The sequence below is a fragment of the Canis lupus genome, chromosome 24, assembly GCF_048164855.1.
Source record: "Canis lupus baileyi chromosome 24, mCanLup2.hap1, whole genome shotgun sequence".
NCBI lineage: Eukaryota > Metazoa > Chordata > Mammalia > Carnivora > Canidae > Canis > Canis lupus.
The window spans coordinates 9,457,103-9,478,563 of record NC_132861.1 but is presented as its reverse complement, the minus strand read 5'-3'; the positions used below and the strand labels follow the sequence as shown (position 1 = coordinate 9,478,563).

General features: G+C 40.4%; 2 protein-coding genes across 12 annotated transcripts in view; one reads left to right on the top strand and one right to left on the bottom strand.

Annotated features, from left to right (window-relative positions):
* The window catches only part of ZAR1L (zygote arrest 1 like), an 89,474-nt gene extending 74,969 nt beyond the window's left edge, over nt 1-14,505 (bottom strand). Inside the window, exons 1-5 of one of the 5 annotated variants that reach the window (XM_072795543.1) lie at nt 14,384-14,505; nt 12,628-13,461; nt 12,018-12,110; nt 10,419-10,493; nt 5,250-5,667 (exon numbers count right to left, since the gene is read on the bottom strand). In XM_072795543.1, coding sequence (XP_072651644.1) covers nt 5,401-5,667; nt 10,419-10,493; nt 12,018-12,110; nt 12,628-13,293 — 1,101 coding nt within the window. In that variant the 5' untranslated portion in view covers nt 13,294-13,461; nt 14,384-14,505 and the 3' untranslated portion in view covers nt 5,250-5,400. Of the gene's footprint in view, nt 1-5,249; nt 5,668-10,418; nt 10,494-12,017; nt 12,111-12,627; nt 13,801-14,383 lie in introns of those variants that run through there. The other 4 variants (XM_072795542.1, XM_072795544.1, XM_072795545.1 and 1 more) reach the window with 4 other exon arrangements.
* Nucleotides 14,506-15,021: 516 nt separating this feature from the next.
* Nucleotides 15,022-21,461, top strand: part of BRCA2 (BRCA2 DNA repair associated) — a 63,119-nt gene continuing 56,679 nt past the window's right edge. For 3 of the 7 annotated variants that reach the window (XM_072795514.1, XM_072795511.1, XM_072795517.1), the window contains exons 1-3: nt 15,022-15,242; nt 15,956-16,061; nt 18,867-19,097. In XM_072795514.1, the coding sequence (XP_072651615.1) occupies nt 15,995-16,061; nt 18,867-19,097 (298 nt within the window). In that variant the 5' untranslated portion in view covers nt 15,022-15,242; nt 15,956-15,994. Of the gene's footprint in view, nt 15,243-15,285; nt 15,861-15,955; nt 16,062-18,866; nt 19,098-21,461 lie in introns of those variants that run through there. The other 4 variants (XM_072795513.1, XM_072795516.1, XM_072795512.1 and 1 more) reach the window with 4 other exon arrangements.

Genomic DNA, 21,461 nt, shown 5'->3' with positions numbered 1-21,461 from the left:
AAACATCTTACACCTGTCTTACAAAACTGGTTAAAACTAAGATCTCCACATCCCACACCTACAACAGAATCCCTTATGTGTGATGTTACTAGAACACAATGGCAACCAAGCATAATTCAAACAGCACTAAGTCTCAGAATGAGCTCCCAATGCTATCTGACAACCCTACAGTACAATTACACTTCCATGATAATGTCAAATTCCCAGGACTTTACTTCATACCTTGCTTTTCCTTTTCAGCTTCCCACCCCTCTCCCTTCCTATCTGTGTCAGCTAATGCCTTTGCTTCATAATGCATTGAGTACATAACACAGAGGGTCTCATCTCTGCCCTCAAATCTATAAACCTATCTTTAGCCCCATGTTCTAGGTGTTCCATCTTTTTACAATAAATATGGTTTCCATTCAGGCCTAATGCTCCAGATTTCAGCTCTTCTCCCTTTCCAAGGGCTTTGCTCCTGTAGGCATGTCCTCTACCAACTGTACCATCAAGTTCTCTCCATTTTTTTCCCCACTAATATACAAACTTACTCAATCTCTCACCTTTCCCCCAAATGCAATTCTGGCTACCACTAATTTCTCTACTTTTTAATGGCAAAACTTCTAGCAAACTATCTCTATTCACTGTCTTGACTTTCTCTACTGCAGCTTCTATCCCCACCATTCCATGGAAAACTTCATTCAAGATCATCAGTAACCTTCCTGTCACCATTCTAGCAGACGTGTCTATCTGCATCGTTTTCACTTACCACAGGAATTGACTCAGTTGACCTTGAAATACTGTTTTAGCTTTACTTTTGTGACCCTCTTGACCTCCTATTTTACCTGATCTCTAATCTCTTTCTACTCAAAGTGTGATCCAGAAGACCAGCAGCATTGATAGCACATGGGAGTTTGATTGGCAGACTCAGACCCCAAACCTACTGGATCATAATCTGCAATTAATATGATCACCAGATAACTCCAGGGACATGAAAGTTTTAGAATCATTGCTCCAAATGTTGGTGTGCCCCAGAGCCAGTGCTGTGCTTTCCTTCCAGGTGGTCCCATCCAGACCCAAGGCTTTAAAAACTATGTACTTTTTTAATCTCCAAATCTCTCTCACACACACAGCTCTGATAGCCCTCCTAAATTCCAAATTCATATACTCAATAGCCTACATGACATGTCCATTTGGATGTCTCAAATATTTCAAATCTAGTATGTTGAAACTCTCTGCCACCTAAATACATCTACTATATAGCTCCACCAAAGTAAGGACAGCTCAGTTTACTGAGTCCTCACAATGCTAGTTATGATCTTCAATGCATAACATATCAGCTCATTTGGTCCTCGCCACCAACAACAGGTACATTGGCCCATATCAATGGGAGAATGGAACTACCATAATTGAGATGTGGGAAGTTAAGTAGAAGCATATCTTGTTTTGCTATGCTTCATTTTATTGCACTTTGAAGGTTTGTGGCAACTCTAGGTCAAGCAAGTCTATCGTCACCATTTTTCCCCAGTAGCATTTACTCACTTTGTGTCTGTGTCACATTTTAGTGATTCTCATAATATTTCTGCCTTTTCCTTAATGTATTTGTTATGATCTGTGATCAGCTATCTTTCATGTTACTATCATAATTGTTTTGGGGTGCCTCAGACTGAGCTCATATAAAATGAAAAACTTAATCAGCAAATGTATGTATTCTGACTGTACCACCAACCAGCCATTCCCCCCATCTCTCTCCCTCTCCTCAGGCCTCCCATTGCTTGAGACATAACAATATTGAAGTTAAGCCAGTGAATAAACCTACAATGGCCTCTCAATGTTCAAGTGAAGAGTTGTACATCTTTAAGTTCAGTGAGGAAGGCATGTCAAAAGCTGAGACAGGCCAAAAGCTAGGTCTCTTATGTCAAACAGGTAGCCAAGTTGTGAGTCCAAAGGAAGGGTTCTTGAAAGCAATTGAAAGTGCTGCTCCAGTGAACACATAAATGATAAAGTAAAATAGCCTGTTGCTGATATGGAGAAAGGTTGAGTGGTCTGGATAGAGGAAGATCAAACCAGCCACAACATCCCTTTAATCCAAAGCCTACTCCAGAGCAAGGTTCTAACTCTCTGTAATTCTATGAAAGCAGAGAGAAGGGAGGAAGCTACACAAGTTCAAAAGGAGCAGAGGTGGGTTCACAAGGTTTGAGGGAAGAAGCCATCTCCATAACATAGAAGTGCAAGGTGAAGCTATAAGCACTGGTGCAGAAGCTGCAGCAACTTATCCAGAAGATCTGCCTAAAATAATTCGTGAAGGTGGCTACACTAAACAACTGATTTTCAATGTAGACAAAACAGCCTTCTTTTGGAAGGTGAGGTCTTTGAGGACCTTCACGGCTAGAGAGAAGTCAATGCCTGGCTTCAAAGCTTCATAGTTTCTTTTGTTAGAACCTAATGCAACTGGTGACTAAATTGAAAGCAATGCTCCTTTATCGTTCTGAAAATTCTAGGATCCTTAATTATGCTAAATTTACTCTGCCTGTGCTCTATAAATGGAACAACCAAGCCTGGATAACAGCATGTTTTCATAACACGTTTCATTGAATATTTCAAATCCATTATTGAGACCTACTGCTCACAAAAAAAGACTCTTTTCAAAACATTACTGACTGACCATGTACCTGGTCACCCAAGAGCTCTAATGGACACATACAATGAGATTAATGTTCTTTTCATTCCTGTAAACATATAATTCATTCTATAGTCCATAGCTCAAGGAATACGATTTTGATATTCAAGTATTATTTCAGAAATACACTTCAAACTGCTATAGCTTTCATAGACTATGACTCTTCTGATTGGTCTGGGGAAACAAAAACTTCTGAAAAAGATTCACCATTCTAGATGCCATTAAGAACATTTGTGATTCAAGGAGTGTCTGGGTGGTTCAGTGAGTTAAGCATTCAACTCTTAATTTTGGCTCAGGTGATGATCTCAGGGTCATAGGATTAAACCCTATATCAGGCTCCATGCTCAGCATGGAATCTGCCCCACTCCCTCTGCTCCTTCCCCAGCCCTCACAGACACTCACACTCTCTCTCACTTTCTCAAATAAAATCTTTTAAAACAAACAAGAAGAACATTTGGAGCACTTGGGTGGTTCAGTCAGTTAAGCATCTGCCTTCGGCTCAGGTCAGAATTCCAGGTTCCTAAGATTGAGCCCCACATCAGACTCCCTGCTCAGCAGAGAGCCTGCTTCTCCTACTCTCTTGGCTGCTCCCCCCGCTTATTATGCTCTCTCCCTTTCTCCTTCTCTGTCAAATAAATAAAAGTCTTTAGAAAAATTAAAAAAAATTTTTTAAAAAGGAACATTCGTAATTCATGAGAAGATACCAACATTACTAGGAGTTTAGAAGAAGTTGGTTCCAACCCTCCTGGATGACTTAGGGAGGGTTCGAGACTTCAATGGAGGAAGAAGCTGCAGATGTGGTAGAAATAATAAGAGAACTAGAATTCAAAGTCTGAGGATGTGACTGAATTGTTATAATCTCATGATAAATCTTGGACAGATAAAGAGTTGCTTCCCATGGATGAGCAATGAAAGTGGTTTCTTGCAATGGAATCTACTCTTGGTGAAGATGTTATGAAGATGGGTGAAATGACAACAAAGAATTTAGAATATTTCATCAACTTGATAAAACAGCTGTATAGTTTGAAAAGATGGACCCCAATTTTGAAAGAATTTCCACTGTGGGTAAAAGGCTATCAAACAGCATCACACATTACAGAGAAATCATTCATGAAAGGAAGAGTTAATGAATGAGGCAAACTTCTTGTGGCCTTGAAATAAGAATAAGTAATTGCCACAGCCACCCCAGTCAGTAGGCAAACACCACCCTGATCAGTCAGCAACCATCAACATCAAGCCAAGACCTTCCACTAGCAAAACTTACAACTTGCTGGAAGCTCAGATTATGTTTAGTATTTTTTAGCAATAGAATATTTTTGAATTAAGCATGTGTATTTTTAGTAATATTGCTATTGCACACTTATTAGACCACAAAATATATAGAATAGTAAATATATAACTATATATACAATATATAATATATAGAATACATAAATATAACTTTTATGTGTATTGAAGACCAAAAATTCACTTGACTCACTTTACTGATATACTTGCTTTATTGTAGTGGTCTGAAATTGAACCTGCAATGGCTTTAAGGTGTGCCTGTAATTTGCCCACAGACATCTACCACACCCAATTTGAAGTTAGGTAATCTGACTCCAGAATATGTTTCTAAATGGTATACCTCTCAATTTCATCTGCCCCACAGCTCAAAGTAGAAATCTAAAAGTCATTTATTTCTGCATCATCCACTTCCAATCTGTATAATTCCAACATTACCTTGAATTGATGGACCTCTCTCCATTTCCACAGCCATCACCCTGTCGGAGCCATCATTTTGCTTGTCCATTCTCATCTCCCACCTTCCACTTTGCCTGGTCTTCCCCTGACCGAGTGAGTTTTTTAAAAGTAAGAATCTAATGTCATTGTCTTGTTGAAACTCCTTCATGGGCTGCCATATGCTTGATCATGGTCAAAAGAACTTTCTGTGACCTGAGCCCTGTCCTCTCTAATCTCTGTCCCACATTAGCCTCAGGGGCCCCTATTTCTGGAACATACCAAGTATGTCACCTACCTGCTCACAGCCTTTGCTCTTGCTTTTCCCTTGAATCAAAACCATCTTTTCTCCACGCTCCCTCCATCCTGCAGGTCTCAATCTTCATGGTCCCTCATCCCAACCACCCTATCTAAAAGCTCATTCTATGGTAGCACACGGTTTCCTTCACAGCACTTACCACATCTGGATCTGAGAAAAAAAAAAAAATGTAGTTCAAGCCATGGAGCAAGTCCAAGTTCACATGGGTTCAGATCCTGGCACTACATTATGATCTCTCTTGTGGCTCCCTCTCATCTGTTAAGAAAGGGTATAGCAGCTTCTACTTAATATGGCAGCTATGATGAGTTACAATCCCTGGCAAATAAGTGCTGTTGAAGCATTTGCTGTAATTATTATGTATATTTGAAGGCAAGGACCTTTTCCCCTGATCATCTCTATGTTCCCAGTGCTTAGAACACCCAGCTAATGAAAGTTTGTCAAATGACTATTGTTCCTCTTCATTTTTCCTTTCCTGTAAGTGACAGTATCTACCATTTCCCGATGCCACGTGGATGTTTTTACCTTGGGATCACAATTAATGTACCTTCACAGTCTATTTTACATGCATTTATTTTATTCTATTCACATTGTACAACTGTTACACAACCTACAAAAAGTACAAAAACCTAATCCATTTTCCAATGCCAAGTCAGAGCTAAGTTACAAGGAGAATTTGGATGTCCTGTACAATTCATACTGCCTGTCACATGATGTATTTAAAGCTGTAAGTATTGCCACAGGAGAATCTCTTGTCTTTGCAGCGACCGCACAGATCCTGTCGATGAGGCCTCCTTAGATCAATATGTCTTTTCTTTTGAGGACAGGAACAACAAGACTTTGAACAGGTCTTTAGAAAACAAGGAACAGTTTGGACACTAAATAATCCAGTCAGTGCTTTAAATGGAATCCTCAAATCAAAATACTTCTCCCCACCACCATTATTCCTCATATCTTCATCCTCCTTTGAATCCTATGAGAAGTCCAGGACAAAGTTGTATAAAACCACTCATTCTGTTAAATGGCATGCATTTTTCAAGATGAAAGAGAAAAGATAGATTTAAGAGAATACTGCTAAGCCAACCAAGATTTAATGGAAGAGAAAGGTTTTAAAAGAATTTATAGGGCATGCAGGTGGCTCAGTCAGTTAAGTGTCTGCCTTCAGCTCAGGTCATGATCCCAGCATCCTGTGATCAAGTCCAGCAGGGAGCCCACTTTTCCCTCCTCCCTGCTGCTCATGCTCATGTGCTGGCTCACTCGCTCTCTTTGTCAAATAAATAAAGTTTATAGAGTGTCTTCACTAATGGGTTTTTACATTTGTGAGCCAGGTGGGACTCAGGGGCACTGAATACTAAGTGATTTGATTATCTAGACTGGAGTATTGAATATTTGAATATCACTAAAGCAGTGATTCTCAACCAATTGATTTCACAGACCAGCAGACATCTGGCAATGTCCAGAGAGGCTTCTGGTTGTCACAACTAGACAGAACGGGAATTCTAGAGAAAGCTAATGCTCTTTTCTCTCCAGACATGCCTAATCTTTACTATAAAGCAATCATTATCCCATTCTGTCTTCTGGTAAATAAAAAAAAAAAAAAATCACACCCTATGGGGATCGGTATACTACCCTTGTCCACTCTCACAACCTGCTAATCTTTAAAATCGATCATCGTTGCTCTATTTTCTGCATATGACCACAACTAAAAATAAGTTTCATATTTTATATTGTGGAAGCAGACATTTTAATTTTGCAAATGGAAGTCTTAATTATCATGTATGAAATGGTGTACTACGTTTATATCTTCCACTCTTTTAGTGGCCAATATGCATCCTTATAAGAAAATTCTAATACCTAATACATGGTGTTTTCTGTATGTGCTGTTCTAAGTACTTTATATAAATTCATTTAATCCTCACAAATAGGGACGCCTGGGTGGCTCAGTGGTTAAGCATCTGCCTTTGGCTCAGGGTGTGATCCTGGGGTCCTAGGATCGAGTCCCACATCAGGCTCTCTGCATGGAGCCTGCTTCTCCTTCTGCCTGTGTCTCTGCCTCTCTCTGTGTGTCTTTCATGAATAAATGAATAAAGATCTTTAAAAAAAAATCCTCACAAATACTCTTATTATGGGATGGAGGGGAAGGATCAATTAAAAAAATAAATAAAAATCAAGATTTACTCTAAAGGTAGGTTTCTGTTTCTGGCAATGGTGGACCAGGTAGTTTTGATCAAGCCTCCTACTTAGGATAACTAGAAAACCTGAGTTAAAGAAAATAACAACTTTTTAAAAGAACTATTTGAAAGCACTGAAGAAATATCAAAGCATTAGAGAAAGAAACCCATAAATGGAGGTGAGCCGCACATTTGGGACTATTTCCTCTCTAAAGGTCTGCCAATTCTACAAGAGGTGAAAGAGAGTGGGAAAAGGAAAGTAAGTTTGAGAAGTTGATGAAGCTGAGGGATAATCTTAAACATGCCCAAATGGAAGAGACCTGGTAAAGTTGAGGTTTTGTATTGGGACCCTGAAAGGCTACAGTCTAAGAATAAAGATGAACCAAGAATTGGCTCAGCTTTCACAGATTCTGAAGCCCAGCTTCAAAATAGCTCAATCTGATTAGAAAATAGAAATCTAAAATTGGGGACACCTGGGTGGCTCAGCGGTTGAGCGTCTGTCTTCGGCTCAGGGCATGATCCCGGATTCTCGGGATCAAGTCCCACATCTGGCTCCTTGCATGGCCTGCTTCTCCTCCCTCTGCCCGTGTCTCTGCCTCTCTTTCTGTGTCTCTCATGAATAAATAAATAAAATCTTCAAAAAAAAAAATCTTAAATTGTTAGCGCCCCTATCTTCCCACCAGAAGCAAACAAATCTCTCATGGAGCAAGATACTATCCTATGCCTCAAATTATCACTATAATTCTTCATATTCGATAGACAGCACTCAAAAATAACTGAGTATACGAGGAGACAGAACCACAGAAAATGAAGAGGATAGCAACAGAACCGTAGGACTTTAAGTCAATGGAGTTACCTAATACAGACTTTAATTATGCTTAATACAAAGAAACAAGACTGATATTTTTATCAGAAAACTGGTAGTCATTTTTTCAACACACAAAAATTGTAGAATAACTGAAATCAATTCAATATATGGGTTTAATAGTAGATTGGAAATAGCAGAGGAAAGAATTAGAGAAATGGAAGACAGTTTAGTATATGATATCCAAAGTAAAGCAAGGAGACACAAAAGCATGGGAAATCTAGAAAAGGGCATATAAGTCATAAGGGAGATGGTGAAAGGTCTAATATGAGTAACTGAAAGAAAGAGAATGGAGGAAGAATATTTTAAAAGATAATGGCTCATAATTTTCCAAAGGAGTTAAAAACCTCCAAGCTACAGATCCAAGAAATGCTATGAATCCCAAGCAAGATAAATAGAAACCACAACTAGGCAGAAAATTGAAAAACTATTGAAAACCAAAACAGAGAGAACAATCTCAAAAGTGAGTAGATTTAAGGAGACAAAGAGTGAGAGATATTACTTTGAAAGAGCTGCAAAAATACTAAGAGCCAACTTTGCAAAAAACAATGAAGGTCAGACCCTTAAAGGGCAGAAAGAAAAGTACTGCCAACCTAAAAAATCTATACCCAGAAAAATTATCCTTTAAAATCCAAGAGGATGTGTTACCTTCAGACCTGCACTACAGTAAATATTAAAACATGGGACACCTGGGTGGCTCAGTCAGCTAAGTGTCTGACTCTTGGTTTTGGTTCAGGTCATGATCTCAGGGTCTTGAGATCAAGACCTGTGTTGGGCTCTGTACTTAGCAAGGAGTCTACGTGAAGATTCTCTCCCTCTGCCCTTCCCACTACTCACTCTCTCTCAAAATAAAATCTTTTAAAAATATATTAAAACGTATTCTTCAGATAAAAGGAAAGTGGCTCCAGATACAAAAAGGACCTAAAAACAGCAGCAAGGAAATATATAGTTAAAGCTACATGAATGACTATATAAAATAATGTCTTGTGATGTTTAAAATTAAAATATACAACAGCAGGATATAAATTAGGATGAGTGATAAGGAGTTAGAATGTTCTAACTTCACTGCATTGTCAAGAGAGATAATATTCACAATTTATGTAGACTTTGGTAGTCCAAGAGCCATGTTATGAGGTCTAAGGCAGACCTCATAACCAAAAGAACAATAAGCAATGAATAACTACCAAAATAAAAAGATATGGAGAATTTTTACTTAAAAAAGTCAATTCAACGGGACACAAGAAAATAAAAATATATTTAAACCTAACTTATATTAAACATAAGCTAGGGCAGCCTTGGTGGCTCAGTGGTTTAGCGCCGCATTCAGCCCAGGGTGCAATCCTGGAGACTCGGGATTGAGTCCCACGTCAAGCTCCCTGCATGGAGCCTGCTTCTCCCTCTGCCTGCCTGCCTGTCTCTCTCTCTCTCTCATGAATAAATAAATAAAAATTTTAAAAAGATTTTTATTTATTTATTCATAAGAGACAGATGGGGGGGCGGGTAGAGACACAGGCAGAGGAAGAAGCAGACTCCATGCAGGGAGCCCGATGTGGGACTCGATTCTGGGACCCCAGGATCACACCCTGGGCTGAAGGCAGCGCTAAACCGCTGAGCCACCTGGGCTGCCCTAAATAAATAAAATCTTAAAAAAAAAATAAGCTAAATGAGAATGTCAGACTAGAAAATCTAAAGGTAAGTTATTTATAAACCATTAGACTGGCTTTTTTGAATATTTCCAAGTAGTACAAAAAATATTTTTAACTAAATGATTTAGAATTTTAAAAACTCCTGACTACCAAAACCAACTATGTCACACTTCCCTGAAAATTTTTTTAAAAGATTTTATTTATTTATTCATTCATTCATTCATTTCATGAGACACACAGAGACAGAGAGGCAGAGATATAGGCAGAGGGAGAAGCAGGCTCTATGCAGGAAGCCTGATATGGGACTCAATTCTGGGACTCCGGGATCATACCCTGAGCCAAAAGCAAATGCTCAACTGCTGAGCCACCCAGGTGTCCCTCCCTGAAAAGTTTTAAAAGATTTCCTACAAGCTGTTTTAGAGAAGATCTCATCTAATTCTGTGATTTCCTAGACACTGGAAACACCATAAAATCTGATCATAGTTTTAATGTTTACTATTTGTCTAAACTTGAGCAAGTTATTTTCTTCTTGAACTTTAGCTTTCTGGTCTGTAACATGGGGATAACACATACCTCGAAGTTTAGATTACAGGAGATAATGTAAAACACTTACCCCAAAGTTTGGTATATAGTAAAAATTTAATATAGGCTACCTATTAAGTTACTATATCCATATGGAATTGTTGAAACACTGAAACTAATTGTACACCCGAAACCAATTTAACACTGTATGTTAAGTGGAATGAAAATAAAAACTTTAAGAAGTTGCTACATCCAAACTACAGAGTGTTTGAGAAACCTATAGCCCATATATAAACATACCATATAAAACAACTTAAAAGAGCCCATCTTTTTCCCTTCCCTACATCTGCCAAAAATCTAGAATTTATTTTTCTAAAATAGTTTAAAAATTCAAGGAATAGAAAACTTAATACTCCTATGCAAATAATAAATTCTATGAAATCCCAACATTTTGCCACAGAAGCTTCATATTTAAGAATGGCAACATTATCAACACAACGAAAGCAGTCCATATCCTTACCTGACATTGGATTGCTTCTACTCGATAAGGGTTAAAACTCTTTTGGCATTTGCAACATAGTTGTTTGAAATAAACCTAAGGAGAAATAAGTCTTTTTTTTCATACAAGATTATATGTACCTTACTTAGACTCTTAGTTCTTAAGTAATCCATTCCCTTACTTTGTGCCTTGTTTTTGCCCAACCTCTACCCTGAGGTCTTAAAGTCTTCTAATGCTATCACTTTTTCCTCACCCTTTGAACCTCATTTTCCTTACCTGTAAAAATCGAGATACTACCACTTATTTTCTATAATTCTGACAACTACTCAATAATGTAGTTTTTTACTACAGTAAAACTCTCAAATAGGAAGTAGCTATTATAATTTTACTCATTGTGTGGGCCAAACCTTTGACCTTCACCTTCTGTCCTAGTCTATGAATCTCTATTTTTTCATTTTATCATCATTTTCCTGTTTGAACTTTGAAATATTTGTAGTTACCCATACATATGGTTTCTCAACTCTGCATTTTCTTGTGTGCATTTTCTCCATGCTTTGCTTGATGAAATCCTATTTATCCTCTAAAATCATGATGCCTTCCCTCCGACAGGGTAATCATCCTCATCCTGTGTTATTTTTGCACCACTTCTATGGTACTGGTGCCACTATGTCTATCACCAAAATTTCATATGTGTCATTCTTATGAGAATAAATTTCTTAAGAATAAGTTCTAGATTTTGTTCTTTGCATCCTACCATCTTGTAGTATTTTAATTAAACCCACTGTTTTTCTTCTGGCAAGAGAGGAAAGTAATTTTAGCATAGTTTTAAAAGTTATTTGCCTCCAGAGCCTAGTAAATGGCTAGTATGAAAAGTCAAGTTCTCACTCAGGTCTTAGCACGCCTCCTTGCCCTCTCCTTCTATAGACCATTAGCCAGAAACGAGAAAGCAAAGGGGACTCAAACTCAACTGCTTGTTGAAGTTAATGAAATAGACCAGATGTAGACTATTGCAAAATCAAGCGTGCATGCCCAGTGAAAGGAGCTAGAAGCTAAGTCCCAGCCTACTGTTTTCACATTGAAATGAATCTATAGGGACCAGAGTCTAATCAGGGAAATCTGGAAATGTCAATCGTGAAGTCTTTGCCAATCTTAATATGTTGACAACTAATTCAAATTAAGAGGGGAAAACTGCTTAGCCTAAAGAAGTCTCTCCAAGGCTAACCTTTACAATAAATTTACAAAATTCTTTTATTGCTCCACCTTGTGGACAGACTATGGAAATTTCCAGAAGCTAATGCCCAAACAGGTATATTCAAAATATACCAACTAAAAAATTATACAGTTCCACTATACACAAGAACGAGAGTTCACCTAAATCACCTGAGATTTTGTTCAACAGAATTACCAAACCAAATATAACACCAGATTTAAGAGCCTTCAGGAGTTCATGTGGACAGTCCAATTCAGTTCAAACATTAAGTACCTATTAAGTGCCTGGCACTAAGGATGCCAAATCAATGAGATACCGTTATAGTCATGCTCCATCAGGAAATATTCTCCTTCTATTTAACATCTGTGTCTGCCCCACTCTCCTCCCACATCCGGCTCACTTTTACTTACCTTATTAGTTCCAGAAATGCACCACACATAAGCACTCTCCCATCTGGTCTTACAATCTTTACAATGAAAATAGCCATATTTTGCTTCCAAAAACTGCAAATAAAGGGGTAAAGTCTTTTACAATCATGGGGGGGGGGGGTGAAGCCAGATTGTCTTTCCTCCTGGCTTCATATAAAGAAACAAAAAGTATCCCTTAACCCCATTCATAGTTATTATCAAGGCAACCATGATAATTTAGCAGCTCATTTCTCGGAAACAAGAATCCCAGAATAATCCTTGTCTCTCGTACTTTTCTCATGTTCTTTCAACTGCCACCAGCACAATCTCCCCGAACAAAAATCTGATCACATACTTGAGTTGAAACCCCACCTATCTCATTTCCAATAGTAATGGCCAGGAGACTTTCTGTTTTCACATGTTTAAAGTTGTCCCCCTATTTGACCAAAAAGTTACAAAACCTATAGGCCACGTAAAACACATTTCCAGAACTACCTCTCCATCAAGTAAAAGGAGAAAGTGAAAGACGATTTTGCTCTGTTGGCCCAGAAATGGAAAAGAGAAAGTGGGATGAGGCTAGCTGAGACCTGAGGACAGGTAGGAGAAAGTTCACCTGGAAAGTGGGTTTCCTGAGCAGATCTGCTCCACCAACTCCCTGTGCCTGCTTACTCTTCTCTTTCCGAGGACTTGAGGCGTCTTCCTCCTCCAACTCATTGTGCTGGTGAGGCTCCTCCTGCTTGTCTTCTTCTGACCTTGGCATTGGTGGTGGCTGCTGCTGCTGCTGCTCACTGGCCTCAGTGGGATGCAAAAGAGCCTTCCTCTCTTGGTCTTCCCCTTCCCTCTGCAGCTGAATCAAGCTCCTGTGGCCCATGACTGGTGAATAGACTCCCCAGGCTGTCAGGGGTGCCTTGTGGCCTGCACTGCCCCAAGGGGAGCGGCTGCACAGGGTGCGAGGCCCCAGCGAGCACTGCACAGACTTGTCTACCCGTGGGCTCACTTGCACACCCACTTCCCTGGTGTTGGCCCTATAAAGCTGCAAGCTCAGACTGGGGTTCATCTGAGAGAGAATGGCCTTAAGCTGTGCCCTCTTGTAAGGGTCCATGCAGTAGTGAGAGGCATTGGCAGGCACCAGCAACCCAGGCCTGGCCAGGAAATTGGGGGGACCAGTATTTCGCCTCCAGTCAGGCTGTTCGTGTTCAGAGAGTCCAGGATGACCCAAAGGCACTGTATTCCCATAGCCCTGGTACAAGCCATAGGGAACACGGACAAGACGCTCCATCTGCTCACCTGGTGCCCAGGCGCAGCACAATATTCCTGGGCGGTTTCTGTCTCCTAGTTTTGCCTTCCACCTTCATCCACCCCTTCTTTTTCCTGATCAAGTTAGTACAGGTTCATTCCAAGCTTCTCCCTTTATTTCAGATTCCAATGGGAGCTGCTGCCTATTACCCTAATTAAAGGAGGACAGGAGATCTACCTATCTAGAGGTCTAATTTCCACCTGATTCCTAATTGCTCTTCCCTACCTCTCCAATACACTCTTCCTGAATCTTTTTCAAAGCTGTTTTTTATTTCTGACTTCTTATTCACACACATGCTTTCATCAGCAAGTCACCCGTGTATCCTATAATAACTATTTTAGAGATCTTGTTTTAAAGCATATAGTAAATCAAATACAAGTAGTAAGTTATTGAAGCAGCAAAGTAGAAGAGTATATTACGGCAGAGCTAATGAATACAAAGACCCTAGAGCCACAGAAGCAAGGAGAATAGTGTTATGGGCGGGGGGGGGGGGGGGGGGGGGGGGGGGTGTAGGGGTGTATATAGTGCGAGAAAATGTATTTCAGAGGGTCTTACTGCATGCCAACAGTTCTCATTAACTCACTCCTAGTGAGGACCCATTTCCAAAAAGGTGAAAAAAGCAAGTTGTTTTAATTTACAGGGTAAATGGAAACTGAAACACGGGCTATGTATCTGAAATCAAAGGGAATTGAATGGAAACCTGAGCCTTGTCACTAGGCAAGTTACTTAACCAGATGATTTGGTTTCCCCATCTGACAATACTAACCAATTTACAGGATTTTTTAAATAAGATTTAATGTGATACTACTACATAGCACAAAACAGAATAAATCATGAATGTTCAGTAAGCGGGAACCACCACAGGCTTCAGTGTCTGTGTCGGGAAGGCTCCCTGCTGCAGCTAAAGACTACGATCCAACTAAAGCGCCGCCTATGTAGCCAGCTAGAGGCCACCCTTTTTCTAATCCAAGGCTGTTTCGCTGTTTACTGCTCCAGAGCTTCCCGGAAGCACCAAGGCCTAGGGGTAGCTCAGTCCACACCAGCTGAAAGTTTTCTAGGTTATACAACAAACCTGAATTAAGCTTCGTGCTAATGCCACAGACCCTTCTCCCAGGGCGACTTGGAGAGAAGACAGGCAGAGCCAGGTGACTGGCCCCCCGAGAATGTAAAGGACGCTGCGGGAGCCCGCGGAAGGTGCAGCGCCTAACACTGCAGGAGCGGGTTAAAGTGGTTCCACAGGTTTTCAAGGGGGCAAGCCGGCTTCGAGGGCTCGGAAACCGGCCACCCAGGAGCAGCCCACGGACTAACTGACGCCCGCTGGTCCAGGTCGCATCCCGATCCAGCCACCGGGGCAGTCGGCCACAACCACGTTGACACTGGCGGGCGGACGCCCGCTCTACGGGCAGAGTAAAGGTCTGTCAAAGACCCCGGGTCAGGCCGCCCGCGGCCACCCAAACGCGAGGTGGAGTAGAGAGAATGGGGAGGAGGCGGGGAGTATACACGGGGCGCGGTGACCCCCAGCAGCGCCGCGTCGAGCTGCGAAGGGCTCAGGGAGAGGAGAGCGAGCACCCCGACTCCCTCTTCACACGGTTCCAGGCCGACCGCCCAGCAGCCGAACGAGGACTCGGCTTTCGCCACACGGACGCGCCCGCCGCCCGCCCCCCGCCCAGAACCCGACTTCCGGGAGGCGCGCACGCTGCGTGTCGCGTCATGCGTCACTGCGTGTCGCGTCGGCGGAGCGGGTTTTTGGCGCGAGGATCTGAAAGAAGGTCGGCGGAGGCGGAGGCGGAGCTGCTGGGGCTTGGCGCTCTGGAAGTCGTCCCAGCCGCGGGTCGCCGAGGAAAGGAGCCTGCGGGTCAGCTTTCTGGCCGAAGTGCCGGCGCGAATTTGTTAGCCGTCTCCGGCCAAAAAGAGCGGCACCTCGGAAGGCGGTTAGTGTTGGCTGGGTGGAGACGGACGGGCCTGTCTTCCGCGGCGTGAGGCGGCGGGGGCGGCGCCTCTTCTTCACGGGGCGAGGGCCGGGGCCTCCTGCCCCCACGGCCTCTGCAGCCTCTCACCCACCGGGAGAAAAGGGCCCACGGTTCGGCTCCTCAGCGAGGCAAACGCGAGCCCCGCCCCTTCCCTGGACTCCGCTTCCCCACTTCGCGCCCCGCCAGCCGCCCGGGTTCGCCCTGAGCTGCCCCAGATGTCCCAGCCTGAAATTTCCTTAATCGGAAATACGATGAATTACTTTAACGGACAGTTAATTTTAGAAAATGTTTCACAGCTCCTGGCACACTGTCTGCCTTGCTTAACCCCCAGGCAGTTGCTGCGTTACGAAGATTTACTGATGTGACGTTGTCAGAAGATACCTCTAATAGGAACCTGTTGCTGACCTGTGCACCCCCCAGCCACACTATTTAAATAACATTTACAGTGCTGTCCGTGAGCCACACCTGCCGCGTTTCGAATGCTTGATGCGGCTAGTGCCACCGTACTGGACAGCGTATATATAGAATGCTCCCATGGTCGCAGTGAGTTGGATTATTGTCCCAAAACATAGGACCGAGGTACATAAGCAGTGTGTTTATCAGCTTCTGATTTTACCTCAGTCGGTTAACCAGGACTGCATCCCTGTGAAGTGTTATTTTGGTGTCTTTTGCAGAGTTATTTACCAAGCACTGGAGTAATATTGTAGATAAAAATGCCTGTTGGATGCAAAGAGAGGCCAACATTTTTTGAAATTTTTAAGACGCGGTGCAATCAAGCAGGTATTGACAAATTTTATATACATCGATCATTTACACTGAGAAAATGTCTTCAGAAAAATACGTAACTGTGCATGCTTGCTGAAAAGAAGCCAACATTTCACGTTTTTGTTTTCACTATGAACTGTTCTGTCAATGCGGTCGTAAGTCAGTTAAGAAAATGATCATTTACCATTATCCAAATGATAAGTATAGAACCTTAGGGATAATGAGGAGACTCACCTCTTGATGAGCAGTAGGAAGAACTGTTTTTAAAGCACAGAACTTTTAGCAAACCTTAAGCGTTGGTACTGTCACTTTAAATCTTTTTTTTTTTAATATTTTATTTATTTATTCGAGAGAGAGAGAGAGAGGCAGAGACACAGGCAGAGGGAGAAGGAGGCTCCATGCACCGGGAGCCCGACGTGGGATTCGATCCTGGGTCTCCAGGATCGCACCCTGGGCCAAAGGCAGGCGCCAAACCGCTGAGCCACTCAGGGATCCTGGTACTGTCACTTTATATCAGAAGTTGTTTGACTTTTTAGTCTCCGTACTCCTTACACTCTTGAAAATGATTGAGGACTTCAAGGAGCATTTGTTTTTAAAAATGTTTATTCACTTAAAAATAACAAATCCATTGCATATTAACACAAACATTTTTTTAACACAAACATTTTTATGAAAAATACTGTCTCCCCCCCCCCCCTTTTCCCCCGCAAAAAGAAGAGTGGCACTGTTTCACAATTTTGCAGTTCTCTTTAATATCTGGCTTAGTAGAAGATAGCTAGATTCTCATACCTGTTTCTGCATTTATTTTTTTTTAAGATTTTATTTTTATTTATTCATGAGAGACACAGAAAAAGGCAGAGACACAGGCAGAGGGAGAAACAGGCTCCCTTTGAGGATGCCAGGATCATGCCTTGAGCCAAAGACAGATACTCAATCACTGAGCCACCCAGGTGCCTCTGTTTCTGCATTTAATCTGTTCCAGTATATTGTTTTGGTAGAAGTATATAAAAAAAAGCCAGCTTCACACAACAATGTAACTGAAAAAAGGAGTATTTCAGTAGTCTTCAGTTAATTGTGGGTATCTTTCTTTGATAATACACCAAAACTTGACAAGTAGTAGTTTTAAGAGTTGCAGTATGGAATTGGATACCATATTATGAACTTTCATCCTCTTTGTTACATTTAATTCTATTAGTCTTTCTTGCACTTTGAATAAATCTTTTATCTGTGTTGTAACATCAGGCACTGATCATTTGGAAAATGTCAGTGTTCTGAATTACACAGATATTCCATATATTGACACATTGTCTTAAACTGTAAAAATTAAATTCATTAATTCACTGACCTCATCAGAAAAGTCTTAAGATTAGGAAGATGTCAAGTTTACAGAGGCAAATAAAGTTTAACAAAATTCTTTTTTTTTTTTTTTTTTTTAAGATTTTATTTATTTCTTCATGAGAGAGTGAGAGAGGCAGAGACATAGGCAGAGGGAAAAGCAGGCTCCCTTCAGGGAACCTGATGTGATGCGGGACTTGATCCGGGAACTCCGGGATCATGTCCTAAGCCAAAGTCACACACTCAACAGCTGAGCCACCCAGGCATCTCCAAAGTTTAACGAAATTCTAATTACCATTTAAAAGATCCCATTTTGGGGTGCCCAAAGGGTGGCTCAGATGGTTAAGCATCCTACTCTTGATCTCAGCTTAGGCCTTCATCTGAGTCATGAGTTCGAGCCCCACATTGGATGCTGCACTGGGTATGGAGCCTACTTTTAAATGTTTTTAAATAAAAAAGAGTCCTCATTTTATCATTGGCAACAAACTTTTTTTCTGCAGTGACAGGCTCACTTCATTTTCAAGAAAGTGCCTACCAAATTACCCAACTCAAAATGATTTGTTATTCCTTCTACTAAAAATGGCTTTCCATGAAAAAAGTGCTAATTCAGCTCCTAACTCCTCATGAGTGCTTTTTTAGACAACTGTTGTACTTAGTATACAAAAATGCTTTATGCATACTTTACATTTTGTCACAGAGAATATTAAGAAGATGTGTTCAAGGGTTGGGCTTTATAAAACTAATTTTTCCTGCTTCATTTATGGTTTTTTAATTTAGACTCGCTTTTTAGTTTTGTTTTTGACAAGTGCATGATGTGTATACAATTATTAGCACAGTTTATTGCCACTGCCTTGACTCATGCCAAGATGTCATCAGTTTTATCCACCAGAGGTGCAAATGTCAACATTATGAAAAAGAGAAACGGTGCTTTAGTATTATGAAAATAGCTTTTACTTTATGGTCTCCTGAAATTCTCTTGGGGACCTTCCCCCTGCCCAGCCCCTGCCATAGTCCACAGACCACACGATGAAAATCAGTACTTTAAGGGTGGATACATCAGAGTAGAGACTTTGTCATTTTTTTTTTTTAACAAAGAGTCTTTTTATTCTATTTTATTTCTGAGTCTACATGTTCCTGTACTTATAGATTTTTCACATCGATTTATATATAGTCTTTGTAATTAAATTGTATCTGTGGAATGCATTCTTACTATGACTTTCTGAATCATGAATATAAGAGAAAGAAAACTTTAGTAAAGCTAGCTAATATAGCTTGGAGCAATTACCTTGTAACTTTTGTAAACTGTTATACCTTGCTACAGATTGAAAGGAGAATAGGTTAATAATCTTGTTTAATTAATATGCTTTAACAAAGTAATCTATAGTCAAAATGTCAAGCGTCCTTTTCTGTATTATGATTTTTACAGACTCATGAACTTACCTGTCACTGATTAAAACCAAGGTGGAATTTTTATTTTTCTTACAGATTTAGGACCAATAAGCCTTAATTGGTTTGAAGAACTTTCTTTAGAAGCTCCACCCTATAATTCTGAACCCACAGAAGAATCTGGTTATAAAATCAGCTATGAACCAAACCTATTTAAAACACCACAAAGGAAACCTTATAATCAGTTGGCTTCAACTCCAATAGTATTCAGAGAGCCAATATACCAACAATCTCCTTTAAAAGAATTAGATAAATACAGATTAGATTCAGGTAAGTAATGTGGTGCAGTAAACTAGGGAGAAACATATACCAGGAATTCAGACCAACCTATGTTAAAACTCCCAGATCTATTGTTAATTGTGTCATGTTGGTCAAATCAACTTCTTCCGCTCACTTTCCCCACTTGGAAAATGGAGATAGTGAAAATAATGTCTGATGAATTTGGATTAAATAAAACAGCATGGGTACTTAGTTGTGGTCCTTTTCCTCCCTCCTTTGATTAATATATTCTGCCTAGTGAGATTTGTTAAATTATGTCTTTCCTGTACCAAAAAAAGGACTTGTTTTGATGTTAATTAAATAAACTCTGTTCCTGCAGGTTATCACAGAGGACAGAAAAGGTTATTTTTAACAGTTTTCTTTAAATGTCTTTTGACTTGGTGGTAGTTTACCTGGCATATGCACCAGATAATCCAATCAATCATGTAATGAAATTATATATTCAGTTATTCAAGTGTTTATTAGCTATTTAAGTGACATATTGTCCATTTTTTTGGAGTATGACTCTCAAGGAGAATTGACAGTAGAAGGGGAACAGTCTTAAGATTGAATGTGGTATATGTGAAAAGCAAAGTACAAAAAGTACAAAGAAAGTTGAGAAGAAAGAACATGAATAGGTTTGGGAGGAATTAGGGAGTGATTCATTTGAATTAAACTTTGAAGGATAGGTGAGATTCAAAAATAGAGTAATAATGTACTAGGCCGAGGGGAAAACAGGAGGAGGATGATGTAGTTTAAGAGAATGTTAAGTAATTCAGATTGCTTGGAATATTGCATATCTAAAAGGGACCAATAAGTTTAACCTAAGGCTAAAAAAAAGCACGTAGAGCTGGATATTGAATGCCACACTTAAAATGAATTTATTTGATCGGTTGTTGAGCAGAAAAATCAAATGTAAATTTTATCATGCTACTACCTGCTTCAAACTTTTGATTATGTCCCTTTGCCTTCTTGATAATATCTTAACTCCTTAATATGATTTACAAGGTTCTTTATAATCTGGTCTTTTACTAACTCTTTCCTCATGCTGCCATAATCCCCCTCTCACCCATCTTCAATTTGCCATTCATTCATACTGAATTTCTTTTTGGAACCACCTTGCTCTATGGCTCTTTATACATTGTTACCTCTGCCCATAAGTTAGTTACTTTTTTCCTACCTTTTTATCTACCTAACTTAGGCTCATCTTTCAGGTCTTGACTCTACTGTCTGCCTCCTAGAAGTTTTCCCTATCGCACTCCTGTTAGCTTCTAGTGGAGGAGACTTACATAAGCAATTATAGTGGAATAAATGCTATGAAAGAAGAAATTCGTGGTACTAAAAAATGCACATACAAAGAGGATATAGGTAAGGGACAAAAATTTCTTGTATGTTATTGGATACCAGTGGCATACAAAGTTTCAGTAAATATAGAATACATGAGTATTTGTTTTGCTTTAGGAAGCCTAATAACTGGTGCACCTGGGTAGCTCAGTCAGTTAAATATCCGACTCTTGATTTCAGCTCAGGTCATGATCTCAAGGTCCTGGAATCAATCCCTGCATCAGTCTCCATGCTCAGCAGGGATTTTGCTTGAGGATTTTCTCCCTCTGCCCCTCCCCCTGCTTGCAGGTGCTCATGCGCTCGTGTGCACACGCGCTCTCTCTCTCTCTCTCTTTGTCATAAATAAATGAATTAAAAAAAAAAGCAAAGCTCAATAACTGCCAGCAATCTTTGGAGATGGGTTTTTCAAAATGTGATGCCTAGATCATGAGAATCTCCTAAAATGCTGAATGAAAGAGAAGGTTTCAAGCCTTACTCTGAATCTACTAAATTAGAATCTCTAGAAATAGAGCCCATAAGTGCACATTTTAAACTAAACTGGTGATTCTCATGGAAATGAAGACTGAAGACAGGGAGACCAGTTATGAGACGTGTAATGGTCCAGGTGGTAGGGGGCCAAGTGCCTGAATTAGAGTAATGGTAGTGGAGGTGGATGTGGAAGATAGGAACTGTAAGACCCCATAGTAGCCTAGACCTGGAGATTTCAAAGAATGGATCAAATCACAGGTTTAGAGCATAACTATGAATACAGTGGTGATGTTCATAGACACTGTAAGCACTGGAGGTGAAAAAGGTTTAAGAAGGGAAAAAGCTTGAAAGAATGAAAAATATAGATTGAGTTTTGGACTGCAATTTGGGACAGTAATAGGGTGTTAAGGTGATGTCCGGAAGGCTTTGGGGAGTACAAGACTGAAACTAAAGGAAGAATATAAACAGAGAAAGCTATAGGAACCAACTACCTATTTGGAAAGTGATGCAGTCATCCCATGTAGTGAGGAAATTGATTATGATGAGGCCTAGGATAGAGCCTTG